The sequence below is a fragment of the Rhincodon typus genome, chromosome 41 (assembly GCF_021869965.1).
Source record: "Rhincodon typus isolate 14 chromosome 41, sRhiTyp1.1, whole genome shotgun sequence".
Lineage (NCBI taxonomy): Eukaryota > Metazoa > Chordata > Chondrichthyes > Orectolobiformes > Rhincodontidae > Rhincodon > Rhincodon typus.
This window is the reverse complement of record NC_063372.1, coordinates 4,726,894-4,743,195: the sequence shown is the minus strand read 5'-3', so window position 1 is coordinate 4,743,195 and position 16,302 is coordinate 4,726,894. Positions and strand designations below refer to the sequence as shown.

At 45.3% G+C, this 16,302-nt stretch overlaps 1 protein-coding gene across 1 annotated transcript in view; it reads right to left on the bottom strand.

Annotated features, from left to right (window-relative positions):
• Positions 1–16,302, bottom strand: part of LOC109934285 (electroneutral sodium bicarbonate exchanger 1-like) — a 216,776-nt gene that overhangs the window by 83,200 nt on the left and 117,274 nt on the right. Inside the window, exon 6 of the mRNA XM_048618849.1 lies at positions 2,865–2,952. Coding sequence (XP_048474806.1) covers positions 2,865–2,952 — 88 coding nt within the window. The remainder of the gene's footprint in view (positions 1–2,864; positions 2,953–16,302) is intronic.

Below are 16,302 nucleotides of genomic sequence, written 5' to 3'. Positions count from 1 at the left end.
ACTGCATCCCCACCTCACCAAGTCCAGGGATTATAGGCCTGGTCTTTCTCTTAGCTTTTTTGCAACATTTTTGCCCCAGGTCCAGTCTTCTGGCTCAGACTCAGACACAGCTGGTGTGTACCAGACTGGAATGGATGATATCCCACATGACAGTCTTGTATATTGATATACACCCTTATGGGCATCAATTGTAGTGTACTTCTGGGATTCCTCATCCAGTCACAATTGCAGGTAGGCGCAGCTCATATCCAGCTTCATAAAGGACAACCCCACTGCCAACTTTGTTGGCAAGTCCTCTGTGCAACAGATTGGGTATTTATCTCGTTGAGAGAAGCAGTTTACTGTTTGATTCAAATCCCCACAAAGGTGAACTGAGCCATCAGGCTTCACAATCAGTACAACCTATGCTACCCATTCTGCAAACTGCACTGGTTTGCTGATTCCTTCACTCTCCAGCTTCCTGATTCCCACCTCTACTTTTGCCTGAAAGGCAAATGGCACCAGGCCATCTTGCGAAATCTCAGAATTGCTTCCTGGTCAACAGGCAAGGTGACGTTGGCCCCTTTTGATACTTCCAAACCCTTCTTGAAATACTCCTGGGAACTTCACTAAGGCAGCCATTCTCTAATCAAAAAATATTGGGCCAATCAAGGTGAATCTTTCTCAACCAATTCCACCCCAATAGGCTTGGGCCTGAGCCTTTTACTACCATCAGTAGTAACTGCATCAACTGTTTCTCATAGGAGACCGGAACCAAAGTCATACCCTTAATCTTCAACGGTTCTCCAGTGTATGTTCTCGGTCTGGCTGAGGTCTTGTGCAAACTTAAGGGTTGGAGTCCTGAGTAAGTGTTGTTAAAGACAGATTCTGCAACCACAGATATAGCTGTGCCAGTATCGACCTCCATGGGAACTGGGTGGCCATTTAACCAAACATTAATTTTAGAATTGCTTCTTATTTGGATGTTGCTAAGCAATGTAATTGTTCCAAGCCACATGCAGGGGGACATTCCAGGGTCTGCGCTCTGAGTACTGGAGTAAGAGACTTCTTACTCAAGTCAGGTCTTAAGACTCCTTTGTCTAGAGTCTGCATACCAGCAGCAACTACAATGGCTTGTCAGCCCAAATCCTGAAGAATGTTTTGGCCACTTGGCCAAATCCTGGCTTTGTTGTGGAGTTCTGCTGTGGTCTGGCCTAGGGTCTCTCTGCTCAGGCTGTGCCCTGTGTGAGTCTCTGCGATTGCCTACACTCGAGTGGTGATCCCCAAGCTCAGGCAGACAGGTGAGGGAGTCCACTTCCATTGGGATGCCCTGTAGCTACCATGTTCCACTTGCTGCATTTTCTAATGACAAGACCAACAGTAGTGCATGTTTGAAATCCAGTTGGGCTTCAGCTAGTAGGCATATCTGCATAGTTACATCATTAATCCCACATACCAAACAGTCTCTCAGCATCTCATTCAGGGTCAACACAAAATCACATGCCTCTGCCAGTCATCATAACCTCACCAAAAATCCCAATAGAGATTCCTGTGGCTCTCTAACAGCCGAATAAAAGCAATAGTGTCTCACAATTAGTGGTGGTTTGGGGTCATAATATTCCTTAACCAACTCCATCAACTCTGATGAAGAGTTAGGGTCTGGTGCCTCTGGGAAAGCTAGGCCCCTTATATCTGGAATTGCTGCAAGTAATCAAAAGGATTACTCATTGCTTTTCATCTGTCCAATGTCATTTGCCTGGAAGAGATATTGCATTTTTTTCACATACTGGGCCCAGTCTTCAACAGCAGGATCAAACAAGTCAAGCTTCCCACATAAAGGCATGATGCCAGAAATGCTTACCCCCAACTCCAAGATGACTGTTGCAAGCAAATGTTCTTCAGGCACATCCTGTTTTCTCCCATTGCCCTTGATGTAACTGCATAGAGGTCAGTATCCCATCACCAAGCCACCCTTTATTTAATTGTGCATAGCACACCAGCTGTGGCCAGCTAGCTCCAAGTCAGTCCCCTAGATTAAGGGGATTCTAATCTCCTGGTTATATTGGTCAGCCAGGGCTCCTTGATTGGCCCAATGAAAGATTTCATAGTCAACAAGATCCAGCTGGTTCCAATCACTACATTACTTTCTTGGAACAGGTAATTTGTAATAGGCACTGCATATATTATTCAGTTAAGTTTTTCAGTAGTTAAGATATTCTAAATTTGTATTTTTACTTGTATTTTAACTATTGTGTTTAAATAAATTGTGGTTTGCTTAATGTCGAGTAGCTTGACCAGTCGCTTCACATCTGGAACACGTTCTTCACATCTACCATTAAAGTAAGAAAAAGTTAGGGTCTAGGCCACTTAAAATATTTTGAGGAGGTCTGGTCTGGTCCATAACACTCTGAAGAGTCATTTCAGACACAAAATGTTAACTCTGTTTCTCCCTCCACAGATGCTACCAGGCCTGGTGAGTTTCTCCAGCATTTTCTGCCTTTGTTTCAGATTTCCAGCACCTGCAGTATTTGCTTTTAATAAGTTGAGATATATTGACATATTCAAAATATGTGCAATTGAATGATGTCATATTAATCCTGGCTGGTGGACTAATACTCAGTGAAGTATTTATTAGCTGGAGGTGAGGTTTCTATCTCTCACCCTGGAGGAAGTTCTGCTTCAGACAGCTGCCAGCCAATCTGACTGGCCAACTGCTCTGTAGTTTCAGCAGTGCCCTCATGAGCAGTGCCCTTCAAATCAGTCCTGGAGCCAGGATGGAGGTAAGTACGGGGCAGGGATTGAAAGGGAGGCCTGGTGTGGTGGGGGAAGAGTGGAGAAGGGGGAAGAGTGGAAAAAGGGGAAGAGGGCTCTGAGCAGGAACTTACTTCATCAGTCATTATAGTGGCCATAGACCTGCCAATCTCATGGTACTGTTGAGCTTTGCCAACCGGTCCCAGCAAAATGAAAAGGAATCTGCAAGAAAGAAAGATTTCATTATTAATTGTAGAGTTTAGGATTTCCTGGTAACCTACTGAGCACAAAAAATAAAGTAATCACAAACTGCAATCACCTAAGTATCAGTCACAAGTTGTAGATCATCTTCAATGTGAAGTTTTTGGTCTTTCAGAGAATTGACAAATATGGGGAGTAGGCAGTCAAGTGTATTTGGAATACAATAATAGCCTTGATCATATTAAATAGCCTTGACCATATTAAATTGTGGACGAGGCATAATGGGTTGTGTGCTCAACTTCTGCTTCATTTTCTGACATTCTCATGAAATACTTACTGTGCTTTCTACGTAAGAGCAAGTGAACATACAGAATAAAAGTTTACAAAAATGACAGACTACAAGATAGCATAGTCAACAGTGTATTTAGGACAGTTGTTCAATTCAGAAAATCTTTTACACTCAGTATTCAACTGAATTGTCTATTACGACTTACTTGTGCGGAAATTGAATATTGCTGTAAAGTGAGACATATTGAGAAAGTGTACTAAAGAGTATACTAAAGGTTGCAGTAACAACCAACTTAAGATAATCAATTGAGTTTGTAATGTGGCTCATTTGCACAAGAAGTGACATATGCAAGGACCTGCTCCCTGCTAAAGTAATGCGTTCAGGCCTTGCATCTCTTTTTACTTATCTGGAAGCGTGAGGATTCTATATTTCATCACTGTTTTGTTGATGGCAACATCTCATCCAGAACTGACTTGCCATACAAATCAATACCCTTTTCTTCTTTAGTATAAATTGTTGTGGCCATTTCAAATTTGGCATTCTTGCATTTTGTCATCAGCAATCTCTCGCTAACCAGTAAGATTGTCCACCTAGGAAATTCTGTGTCACTGGTCATGGGTTCTGTGGGTCCTTATGTAGCTGATGAGCCCGCTCCTAGAGCCATATCTCCCACCATACATTTGGCAGGTGTTTCCAGGCAGTGGAATTGGTCTTTGGCCTTGAAATCACTGGCATTCCTTTCTCTGCTTCCTTTCCTACACTTCTTGCCGACAGGTGCTCTTGAAGAATTGTGTCTTTTCATACAAGGAGCTGCCTTCAAGTTGGTTTCTTCTCAACAAGGGTCTCCCATGCGTTGACATTTAGGTTGCAGTTCTGGATAGATGCCCTCAGGGAATCTTTGAATTGCTTCCTTTGTCCTCCTCTCGTTCAAGTGTTTTCCTTGAGCTGGGTGAAGAAGATTTGCTTTGGCAGTCAGAGCTCAGGCATTCTAAGCACATGGCGGCCCAGTGGTTTTGGTTTCAGACGGTCATGGTCTCGATGCTGGTGCTATTGGGTGCTGCAAGGACACTGATGTTAGTATACCTGTCCTCCCAGCTGATGTGGAGAAACCTTCTCAAACAGTGTTGATGGGTTAATGGTACTTCTCAAGGGTCTTGACATGGCGTCTATACACAGCTCAACTTTTGGACCCATATAGAAGAGTCAGAAGGATGATTGCCTTATACATAAAAATCTTGGTATCAGTACAGACATCACAGTCATCGAAGACTCTTATCCTTAGGCATCTGAAGGCAGTACTCACAGATTGGATGCCATGTTGAATCTCCACATTGATGTCAGCCTTAGATGACAGTTAGCCAGGTAAGGGAAATGTTTCACATTTGGGAAGATCTTTCCATTAATTTCTTGGAGGAATGGTCTGGAACTTGGCCTGGGACGGGTCGGCAAAGGATTTGAGTCATTTTGAGGTTGAGGCTAAGGCTATTTCTTCAGTATGCTTCCGCGCAGGTGTTACGTGAGGCTTGAAGACTTTCTTCCGAGACAGCAGAGATGACATTGTCATCTACATGCTGAAGTTCCACAAGTGAAGTTGGTGTCATTTTCTTCTTGGTTGCAACTGGTTGAGGTTGAAAAGTTTTCCATCCATCTTGTAGACAATGTCCACACCGCTGGGAAGCTTGTTTTGACAAGATGGAGAATGGTGGTAATGAAGATGGAGAAAAGGGTGGGAGTAATGATACATTTGTGCTTGACCTCTCTGTTGACCTCAGGATTCTGTCATATAAACCATTGGTGGGACCATTGCCAACATCTTGAGTAGGGGATGGAGGATGTTGATGAATTTCACTGGACAGTTGGCCTTTCATAGGCCTTCTATAGCACTTCCTGATTAAGTCAAAAGCCTTGGTCAGATCAACGAAGGGCACATAGAGAGGTTGGTTTTGTTCCTGGGACTTCTCTTGGAGTTGCTGAGCAGTGAAAATTATTCCCATAGTTCAATGGTTTGGTTGGAAGCCACACTAGCTTTCAGGAAGGATTTCCTCAGGAACTGAGAGAAGGCACCTCACAAGAATTTGGGCGATGAATGCATTTAACCTGATGAGTGCAAGATGAAAAGCTTCAGCAAAATGTCTCTCATTTCATCATTATTATTCATTATCTTTGATACCTTGGTTAATGGTCTTGACATTGTTTGCAGACAGAATTTGTCTTTCTTTATTGGCTGACATTTGCATTCTGACCCACATTTGTGCATGCATGGGTTAAATCAAGAAATAATGAGCAGCATTTAACGTTGGCGACAAGGATCTAGCCAGTCAACTGGAAACCCTAGAGAACTGCACGTTGCCTACTTTTGGGAATGCTGCCACATTACGTGCGATCAAGCAGGTAACTGGGCAGCGACAAGCCTTTCCCAGGATAAAGGACCCTGAGGGCTGAAATTCCGCACAAAAGAGCTGCTGTTCAGAGGCCAGCAGCACTGCATTGCTCAGCAGCATTGTGAGGCAGTAGCTACTGCCAGCCACGTACTGACCCAAGACCCAGAATTATACTTAGGCATAGGTGAGTGATAACAGGGGTGTGGTAAGGTTGCAACTGGACCCTCCCAATCCTACCCTTCGTGATGCTGGTCTTGCAAACAGGCTTCAACAGGGTTTGCCTTTCCAGATCCTGTCAAAGGAAGGAACCCATCTGCCACTGGCCTAAATACCAGCAGAATCAGATTGAAAGATTTATCATCCACTTAAATGTCTCAAATAGCAGTAGGGCGGGAAGGCTGCCTCTGAGCCTTTCTGCCCTGGATCTAATCAGGGCAGAGGCAGAAAGTCGGCGGGGATCCCATCCACTATCCTCATACTTGATTAGATGTCTCTCACCACCAAACTCACCCAAGGGATGGCACTTGTTCTGAAACAACAAAGATACTTTTGACAGCACCCTACAGCTTGTGACAACCTTCACCCATATTGAGGGCTTCAGGTGGGTAGTTAACACCTACTGAAGGCCCTCATTCCACCACTGCTAAAATTCAACCAGCATTGTGTAGGGGAGTTGCCGCAGAGCAAACCTGAAAACAGAGAAGCACATAAAATAGGAGCAGACGCAAGGCATTCAGCCCTTTGAGCCTACTCTGCCGTATAATATGATCATGGCTAACCATTCAATATGACCCTGACTAATCACCTATTTTCTCCCCCTTGGTCCAGGAACTCCCCACCTACGTCAGTGACACCACCCACGCCCTCCACCTCCTCCAAAACTTCCGATTCCCTGGCCCTCAACACATTATCTTTACCATGGACGTCCAGTCCCTATACACCTGCATTCCCCATACAGATGGCCTAAAGGCCCTCCGCTTCTTCCTGTTCCGCAGGCCCGACCAGTCCCCCTCCACTGACACTCTTATCCGCCTAACCGAACTCGTCCTCACCCTCAACAACTTCTCTTTCAATTCCTCCCACTTCCTACAGACACAAGGGGTGGCCATGGGTACCCACATGGGCCCAAGCTATGCCTGCCTCTTTGTAGGATACGTGGAACAATCCCTCTTCCAAAGCTACATTGGCCCTATCCCACCTCTTCCTCCGTTACATCGATGATTGTATCGGCGCCGCCTCGTGCTCCCATGAGGAGCTCGAACAGTTCATCCACTTCACCAACACCTTCCACCCCAACCTTAAGTTCACCTGGACCTTCTCTGATACCTCTCTCTCCTTCCTGGACCTCTCTGTTTCCATCTCTGGCAACCACCTGGAAACCGATATCCATTTCAAGCCTACCGACTCCCACAGCTACCTAGAATACACCTCCTCCCACCCACCTTCCTGCAAAAATGCCATCCCCTATCCCCTATTCCCAATTCGTTCACCTCCGCCGCATCTGCTCCCAGGCTGAGGCATTCCACTCCCAAACATCTCAGATGTCCTCGTCCTCGTTTTTCAAGGACCGTGGTCGAAAACACCCTCGACCGTGTCTATCGCATTTTCCGCAACTCATCCCTCACACCCCCTCCCTCCAATAACAACAAAGAAAGAATTCCCTTTGTTCTCACGTATCACTCCATCAACCTCCGGATTCAACGCATCATTCTCTGCCAATTACATCACCTGCAATCTGACCCCACTACCAAGGATATATTTCCCTCCCCACCCTTATCTGTCTTCCGGAGGACCGCTCTCTCCGTGACTCCCTTGTCCGCTCCACACTCCCCACTAGCTCTACCACCCCTGGCACTTTTCCCTGCAACCGCAGGGAGTGCTACACCTGCCCCTACACCTCCCCCCTCACCCCCATCCCAGGCTCCAAGAAGCCTTTCCACATCAAACAGATGTTCACCTGCACATCTGCTAATGTGGTATACTGTATCCGCTGTTCCCGTTGTGGCCTCCTCTACATCGGGGAGACCAAGCGGAGGCTTGGAGACCGCTTTGTGGAGCACCTATGCTCGGTTCGTGACAAACGACAACACCTCCCAGTCACGAATCACTTCAACTCCCCCTCCTACTCCTTGGACGACATGTCCATCCTGGGCCTCCTCCACTGCCACGACAATGCCACCCGAAGGTTGCAGGAACAGCACCTCATATTCCGCCTGGGAACCCTGCAGCTCAATGGTCTCAATGTGGACTTTACAAGCTTCAAAATTTCCCCACCCCCAACCTCATCCCAAGACCAGCTCCTCCCTCCATCCCCGCCTCCTTGACCTGTCCGTCTTCTCTCCACCGCTCAGAGCCCCCTTCCCCTCCCCCATTTCTGAAGAAGGGTCCAGACCCGAAACGTCAGCTTTCCTGCTCCTCTGATGCTGCCTGGCCTGCTGTGTTCATCCAGCTCCACACCTTGTTATCTCAGACTCCAGCAATGGCAGTTCCTACTGTCTCTAATCACCTATCTCAATGTATTACTACTGCTCTTTTCTCAAACTCCTTGACAACTTTAGTTCGTAGAAATCTATTTCTTTCTTAAGTATATTGAGTAACATAACCTCCATAGCCTTGTGTGGTAGAGAATTCCATAGGTTCACCACCCCCTAAATGAAGAAGATTTTCCTCATCTTAGTCTGAATTGGCCTGCTGAGTATCCTGAGACTGTGACACCTTTCTCGATCTCTTGACCAGGGCAAACATAATTCCTACATCCAGTTGGTCCAGCCCTGTCAGAATTTTATGTTTCAATGAGATCTCCTCTCATTCTTCTAAACTCCAGTGAATACAGGCCTGGTCAAGTCAATCTCTCCTCATACAACAAACCTGCCATCTGAGGAATTAGTCTGGTGAACCTTCACTGCCCTCCTTCTATGGAAAGCATATCTCTTCTTAAGTAAGGAGACCAAACCTACACACAATACTCCAGGTATGGTCTCACTAAGGTCTTCTACTGCTGCTCTAAAACTTCCTTGCTTCTGTTTTTAAGTCCTCATGAAGAGAAGGCCAAGATACCATTTGCATTCTGAATTTGCTGGACCTGCATTCTTGCTTTCAATGACTGGTGTACAAGGACAGCGAGGTCCCTTTGTACATCAACACTTCCCAACCTATCACCATTTAAATAATACTCTACTGTACCGTTTTTTTCCTGTCAAAGTGAACAATTTTACATTTATCCACATTATACCACATCCACCATGTATTTTCCCACTCACTCAACCTGTCCAAATCATTCTGAAGCTTCTTTACAACATCCTCACCATCACTTATGTAGGACAGACTTCAAACAAATGTAGCAACTCAAGACTGGGAATTCATGAGGCGCTGTGGGCCACTAACAGCAGGAGAGTTGTACTCCAGCACAATCTGCAATCTTATGGCCTGGCATATCTCCCCATTCTACCATTGCCATCAAGCCAGGGGATCTACCCTGGTTCAATAAAGAATGCAGGAGGGCATGCCAGGACAATACCAGGTATACCTAAAAAGGAGGTGTGAACCTGGTGAAGCTACCAAACAGGACTACTTGCATATCAAACAGCATAAGCAGCAAGTGATAGACAGAGCTAAACAATCCCACAACCAATGGATCAGATCTAAGCTCTGAGGTCCTGCTGCATCCAGTCGTGAATGATTGTGAACGGATCAAAAACTTGCTGGATGAGATGAGAAAGCCGAATACATCACTGCAAAAGTTAGGACTGAAACATTCACAACAACCTTCAGCCAGAAGTGCTGAGTGAATGATCCATCTCGGCCTCCTCCAATAGACCCCATCATTATAGATATCAGTCTTCAGCCAATTTGATTCGCTCCACATTATAATCAAGAAATGGTTGGAGGCAATGGATATTGCAAGGCTGGATACTGCAAAGACTATGGGACCTGACAACATTCCAGCAATAGTACTGAAGACTTGTACTCTAGAATTTGGCATGCCCCTAGCCCAGCTGTTACAGTACAGCTATAACACTGGCATTTACCAGACAACGTGGATAATTCTCCAGGTATGTTCTGTACACAAAAAACAGGAAAAATCCAACCCAGCCAATTACTGCCCTATCAGTATATTCTTGATCATCAGTAAAGTGATGGAAGGTGTCATCAATAATGCTATCAAGCAGCACCTAGTCAGCAATAACCTGCTCAGTGACACCCAGATTGGGTTCTGGCGGGGGCATTCAGCTCCTGACCTCATCACAACCTTGGTTCAAACATGGACAAAACAGCTGAATTACAGAGGTAAGGTAAGAGTGACAGTCCTTGACATCAAGGCCGTATTTGCCCAAGTGTGACATCAAAAAGCCCTAGCAAAACTGAAGTCAATGGGAATCAGGGAAAAACTCTTCAGTGGTTGCAGTCATACTTGGAACAGAGGAAGACTGTTGTGGTTGTTGGAAGTCTGTCATCCCAGTGCCAGGATATCTCTGCAGGAGTTCCTCAGGGTAGTGTCCTAGGCCCAACCATGTTCAGCTGCTTCATCAATGAGATTCCCTCCATCACAAGGTCCAGAAGAGGGGATATTCGCTGATTGCATAATGTTCAGCATGATATACGACTCCTTAGATACTGAAGCAGTCTATGTCCAAATGCAGTAAGGCTTGGACAATATCTAGCCTTGGGCTGACAAGTAACATTCGTGCCATGCAAATGCCAGGCAATGACCATCTCCAGTAAAAGAAGCTAACTATCGCTCCTTGACATGCAATGGAGCTATCATCACTGCATCCCTCACTATCAACATCCTGGGGGTTACCATTGACCAGAAACGGAACTGGAGTAGACATAATTACTGTGGCTACAAGATCAGGTCAAGGCTGGGAATACTATAGCAAATAACTCACCTCCTCACTCTCTAAAGTCTGTTCACCAACTACAAGAAACAAGTCAGAAGTCTGATGGAATACTCCCACTTGCCTGGATGGGTACAGCTCCACAACACTCCAGGACATAGCAGCCCGCTTGATTGGTACCACATCCACAAACATTCATTCCCTCCTCCAGTCACACTCAGTAGCAGGAAGGTGTACCATCTACAAAATGCACTGCAGAAATTCACCAAGGCTCCTTTGAGAGCACTTCTAGACCCATAACCACTTCCATTTAGAAGGATAAGGGCAGCTAATACACAGGAATACCACCACCTGCAATATCCCCCCCAAACTCATTCTCCATCCTGACTTGGAAATATATCATCGTTCCTTCAATGTTGCTGGATCAAAATCCTGGAATTCCCTCCCTAATAGCATTGTGGGTCTACTTACAAAAGATTGACTGTGGTGGTTCAAGAAGACAGCTCACCACCACCCTTGCAAAGACAACTAGGGATGGGCAATAAATGCTGACCCAGCCAGCAATGGCCATATCCCAAGAGTGAATACAAAATCAAACACACCTGCCTTGTTTTGTGCCATTAACAAGCTCGGAAATGTTACACACATACACAGAAATTGCTGGTGAAACTCAGCAGGTCTGGCAGCATCCGTGGAGAGAAAGCAGAGCTAACGTTTAGAGTCTGGTGACTCTTCATCAGAACTGCTACTTCTGTTCTTGCATTGATTGTAAGAAAATTGTTGGCCGAATCACAATGGAAGCTGAAAAAAAAAGCAAAGAACTGCGGATGCTGGAAATCAGAAACAAACACAGAAATTGCTGGAAAAATTCAGCAGGTCAGGCAGCATCTGTGGAGACAAAGCAGAATTAATGTTTCAGGTTCAGTGACCTTTCTTCAGGTTTAAGACATCTATAATCACAAAATTTCACGTATTTAGCTCATGCAGTAACCAATTATATCGATTAAAAATCCTGGGCCCAAGCAATCTTGATCATAATATTGATCATTACAACTTAATCCTGGTAATCTCTGTTTAGCAGAAGTAATCATAGGAAATCTACAAAGTGTCACTTGTGGTCCACAATTTACAAATGCATTCCAAGGTCTCTCAGGTTGTGTAAGGGTTTGGAGCTACTTTCCCCGTGCATTGAACTGCAAATATTTCATATCAAACTCTTGTATACAATGCTGCCTTTTTTAGGTCATGCAGCAGGGTGGTGTGGGGTGGGGATGGTAGGAGAAGATGGATTGTTCCCACCACACTTACTATCTCCTACTGTAGGTGCATGACACGTCTTGTGCAGCATACAATTGGAGTAAGGTCTATGTGAAAGGTTCATGTAGAGACATCCATTTTCCACCATATGAAGGACTGTGGTAAACTGATGACATCACTAGGGACCTGCTTTGTTTCTGTTTTATTCCCCATGTGGGGGTCGGTTTAGCTGTGTTAGCTGGATGGTTAGTTTGTGAAGCAGTGTGATGTTGACAGCGTGGGTTCAATTTCCACACCGGCTGAGGTTACCATGGAAGACTCTCCTTCTTAACCTCTCCCCTTGCCTGAGGTGTAGTGGTCCTCAGAATAAATCACCACCAGTCGTCTCTCTCTAATGAGACAGCAGCCCTATGATCTGGTAAGACCATGGTGACTTGACTTGATTCCCCACGTAGGTTCATCGGAACCATCGCCAATGGACCAAGCTACAGCAATTGTTCTCGTCTCTGTGGCCACAGAACTACAACTGGCCACGGAAATTGATAGGAAACATATGCATCTGGAAGCCTTGGAATATCCTCCAGATGGGCAAGGTGCAACTCTGCCGCCAATTAAGATGTCCCAGGACACCATAACAGACCCGTGTTATCTGTTGGAGCACTCCAGGTGTAGGTTGTTATTGCCTGTATACAGGTAGCAGTGATCGTACCATATCATACCATGGCTGACATCATATTACAAAAGGGTTCCATTAAGTCAATGTCCAATTCATCTTTTATCACGGCAATCACATCTTGGAAGTTTGCCACAGATACCTTGGAAAGTTCCATGATGCCTATAGCATTATAACTCTCAGGTTCTTGCTTCTTTACAAGGGTGCATGCCTAACAAGAATGGCTGGTGGCAGTTCAGTTCTGGTCTCCCTGCTTTAGGAAAGATGTTGTTAAACTTGAAAGGGTTCAGAAAAGACTTATAAGGATGTTGCCAGAATTGAAAGGTTTGAGCAAAGGGAGAGGCTGAATCGGCTGGGGCTATCTTCCCTGGAGCAGCGGAGGCTGAGGGGTGACAGCATGGTTTTGTGGGCAGAAAAATGGCAGATGGAGTTTGATCCAGACAGAAAGATGTGCGAGTCAAGTTTTTCACACAAAGGGTGGTGAGTGCCTGGAACATGCTGCCAAAGGAGGTGGTGGAAGCAGACATAATAGCATCCTGTAAGTGAAAACAGTTTTAGTATGGAAGGGCAAAATGTGTCAGTGCAGGCTTGGAGGGCTGAAGGCCTGTTCCTGTGCTGTTTTGTTCTTTGTTCTTCGATCTTGTAGCAGTTTATAAAATCATGAGGGGCATGGAAAGGGGTGAATAACCAAGGTCTCTTCCCTAGAGTAGGGGAGTCCAAAACTAGAGGGCATAGGTTTAAGGTGAGAGGGTAAGATTTAAAACAGACCCGAAAGGCAATGTTTTCACACAGAGGGTGGTGCATGTATGGAATGAGCTGCCAGAGGAAGTGGTGGAGGCTGGTACAATTACAACATTTAAAAGGGTTTAGAAGGATACGGGCCAAATGCTGGCAAATGGGATTAGATTAATTTAGGATATCTGGTCGGCATGGATGAGTTGGACCAAAGGGTCTGTTTTCATGCTGTACAACTCTATAACTCTCTGGGGGTTCCTTGCAGTGCGAATGGACAACTGGAGCTAGCAAAAAGTAATGGATGATGAGCAGTCGGAGCAGCAGAATTCTTCCGAGGAGCAGGCTGAGGACATTACTCTGGAGGAACATCACCTTCGTCATGATATAAGCACAGAAGTGTTAGGTGCAACAGTCCACAGATTTTATTGGCAATCCCTTCCAACAGAAGAGTTGAATGAACTCAATCATTGACAGTTAAAGTGTTGATTTTGGAAAGGCAAGCAGCCTTATTTATTCACAAATGCAAATGCAATTTTTTGGTTTGTTCTTTGCTCAGTTTTCTCGTTATGCAATAAAAATTCAAGTTACGAACTATTTCACAAAATCTGATGTTTTAATAGCACAACTTCAGGCACGGTTCTAACGTTGGGTGACGCTAAGGAAAGGTAGCCTCTTTAGCATCAGTCTTATAGCTGTAGCTAGAGTGACAGCTGAACAGACAGGTCATGATGTAAAGTGAAAATACATTTACAAATGTGAGATTCTATTTAGATTAAAGTCACCTGTACAACCTGAATGCTCTTAGTGGAAGGGAAGGGAGAAATGGAAACATTCTATGTCTAGGTGCAGTCCCAGGGTCCACAGCTGGGGTGGAGGGAGCTTGCCCTATAGTGGAGCCTGTTGCCCTTGGAGCTTTGGGTGGATAACCCAGGGGGAATAGTGCTTGGAGTTCCCAGATATGCTGAATGTCCCCTGGCCAGATGCAGACTCACCCTCCTTGGCTTGAACTTCTACAGGGACACAAGAAGGAGGTGAAGGGATCTGGCACCTCTGGAGCATCCTGACAGCAGATTTCAGCAGGACACCTCTGTGTAGTTCCTCCTCTATCTGGGTGTCAGCTGGCACTACCCAGTGTCCTTGTGGGGAAGGGGCACCTGGATTAGGTCAAAGTTGTTTGTTCCCCTCTGTTGATCGCCAATGGTTAAAGCAATGCAGTGTAACTCTATGTACATCACTGGCAGCCAATAAGCATTTTGCTGGACCTGACTCTTCACGGCAGCTAGCAATCTGTCCATGGAGACAGCGAGATGCCGAGATGCACACATATCAGAGCCAGCATGGTACAGATGGCTTTGGTGGACTGATCCAACGTTTACTGAGTGTCTCTGATAAACCTTCCTGCTGCATCTTTTTGTTTATGTGCCCATTTCAATTTATTGCTGGCCAGCACAAAAATAGGTGTTGTAGTGGACAGTGAAGAAGGTTATCTCAGGGTACAACAGGACCTTGATCAGATTGGCCAGTGGGCCGAGGAATGGCAAATGGAGTTCAATTTAGATAAATAAAATGTGTTGCATTTTGGTAAGGCGAACAAGGGCAGGACTAATACAGGTGATGATAGGGCCTGAAAGTGTTGCCGAACAAAGAGACCTAGGGGTGCAGGTGCATAGTTCTTTGAAAGTGGAGTCGCAGGTAGATAGGATAGTGAAGAAGTTGTTTAGTACGCTTGCCTTTATTGGTCAGTGCATTGACTATAGGAGTTGGGACGTCATGTTGTGGCCGTACAGGACATTGGTGAGGTCACTTTTAGAATACTGCATACAATTCTGGTCACCTTTCTAGAGGAAGTATATCGTGAAACTTGAGAAGGCACAGAAAAGATTTACAAGGATTTTGCTGGGACTGGAGGGTTTGAGCTATAGGGAGAAGCTGAATAGAATCATCATCACAGAATCTCTACAGTGTGGAAACAGGCTAATTGTCCTGAGGAAAGAAAAAGACCTTCCTGTTTACCAAGACCTACAGGTCCCTGTCATTAAAGCAGGGTACCAATCCTCCTCTGTCAGCCATTTATCTTTGAGATCCTCCTACAATGGAACTATGAAGAGTTATTCCTGGATTGGAGTATTTGAACTCAGATGCAGCTGAGCTTTAGATATGATGGCGACGGCATGAATGCCAGGAAGTCCAGTAACACATTGAACTGGGGTCCCAATTGGCTTGCCAAATGGATAGAGTCATAGCTGTCTACAGCATAAAAAAAGGCCTTTTAGCCCAACACCTCTGCATCAGTCAAAAATGGCTACCTAACTACTCTACTCGCATTTTCCAGCACTTGGTCCATGGCTTTGTCCACCTTGGTATTGCAAGTGTACATCTGAATACTTCCTAAATGTTATGAGGGGTTTCTACCTCTACCACCCTTACAGGCAGCAAGTTTCAGATTCCCACCACCCTCTGGATGAAAAAGCTTTTCCTCACATCTCCTCTAAACCTTCTGCCTCTTATTATAAATCTATGCCCCTTGGTCATTAATCCATCTATTATGTTTGTGGTTCACTAGAACTATAACCAGAACATGAGATAAACCAAGGGTAAACTTGAATAGGAAACACTTTATTGTGCACGCCCTCAGCTCCACAGTTGGTTTTACACTCCCTCGCCTAGCTCCTGCGCTGGATCACCTGACCCACTCTCAAGGGGACAACACACACCCAACTATGTACATAACACCATCCCATTGAGGGGTGAAGTTTCTTCCTGCCTATGCCCATCATAATCTTATACATCTCAATCATGTCCCCTCTCAATCTCTTATGCTTAATGAAAACAACCCGTCTGTCGAATCTCTCTTCATAACAAAGTCTCCAGCCCAGGCATCATCCTGGTAAATCTCTTCACCCTCTCAATCATATCACTCCTATAATGTGGATTCCAGAACTGCACACAATACTCTATGGCCTAACCAGTATCTTATATAGTTCCAGCATAACTTCCCTGCCCTTAAACTCTATGCCTCTACTAATAAAGGCAAGTGCCTTCTTAACCACTTTATCCATGTAAAATATCTCATTCAAATAGGAATAGATTTCTAGACAACAAGGTGCAGGGCTGGATGAACACAGCAGGCCAAGCAGCATCATAGGAGCAGAGAGGCTGACGTTTCGGGCCTAGACCCTTCATCAGAAAAGGGGGAGG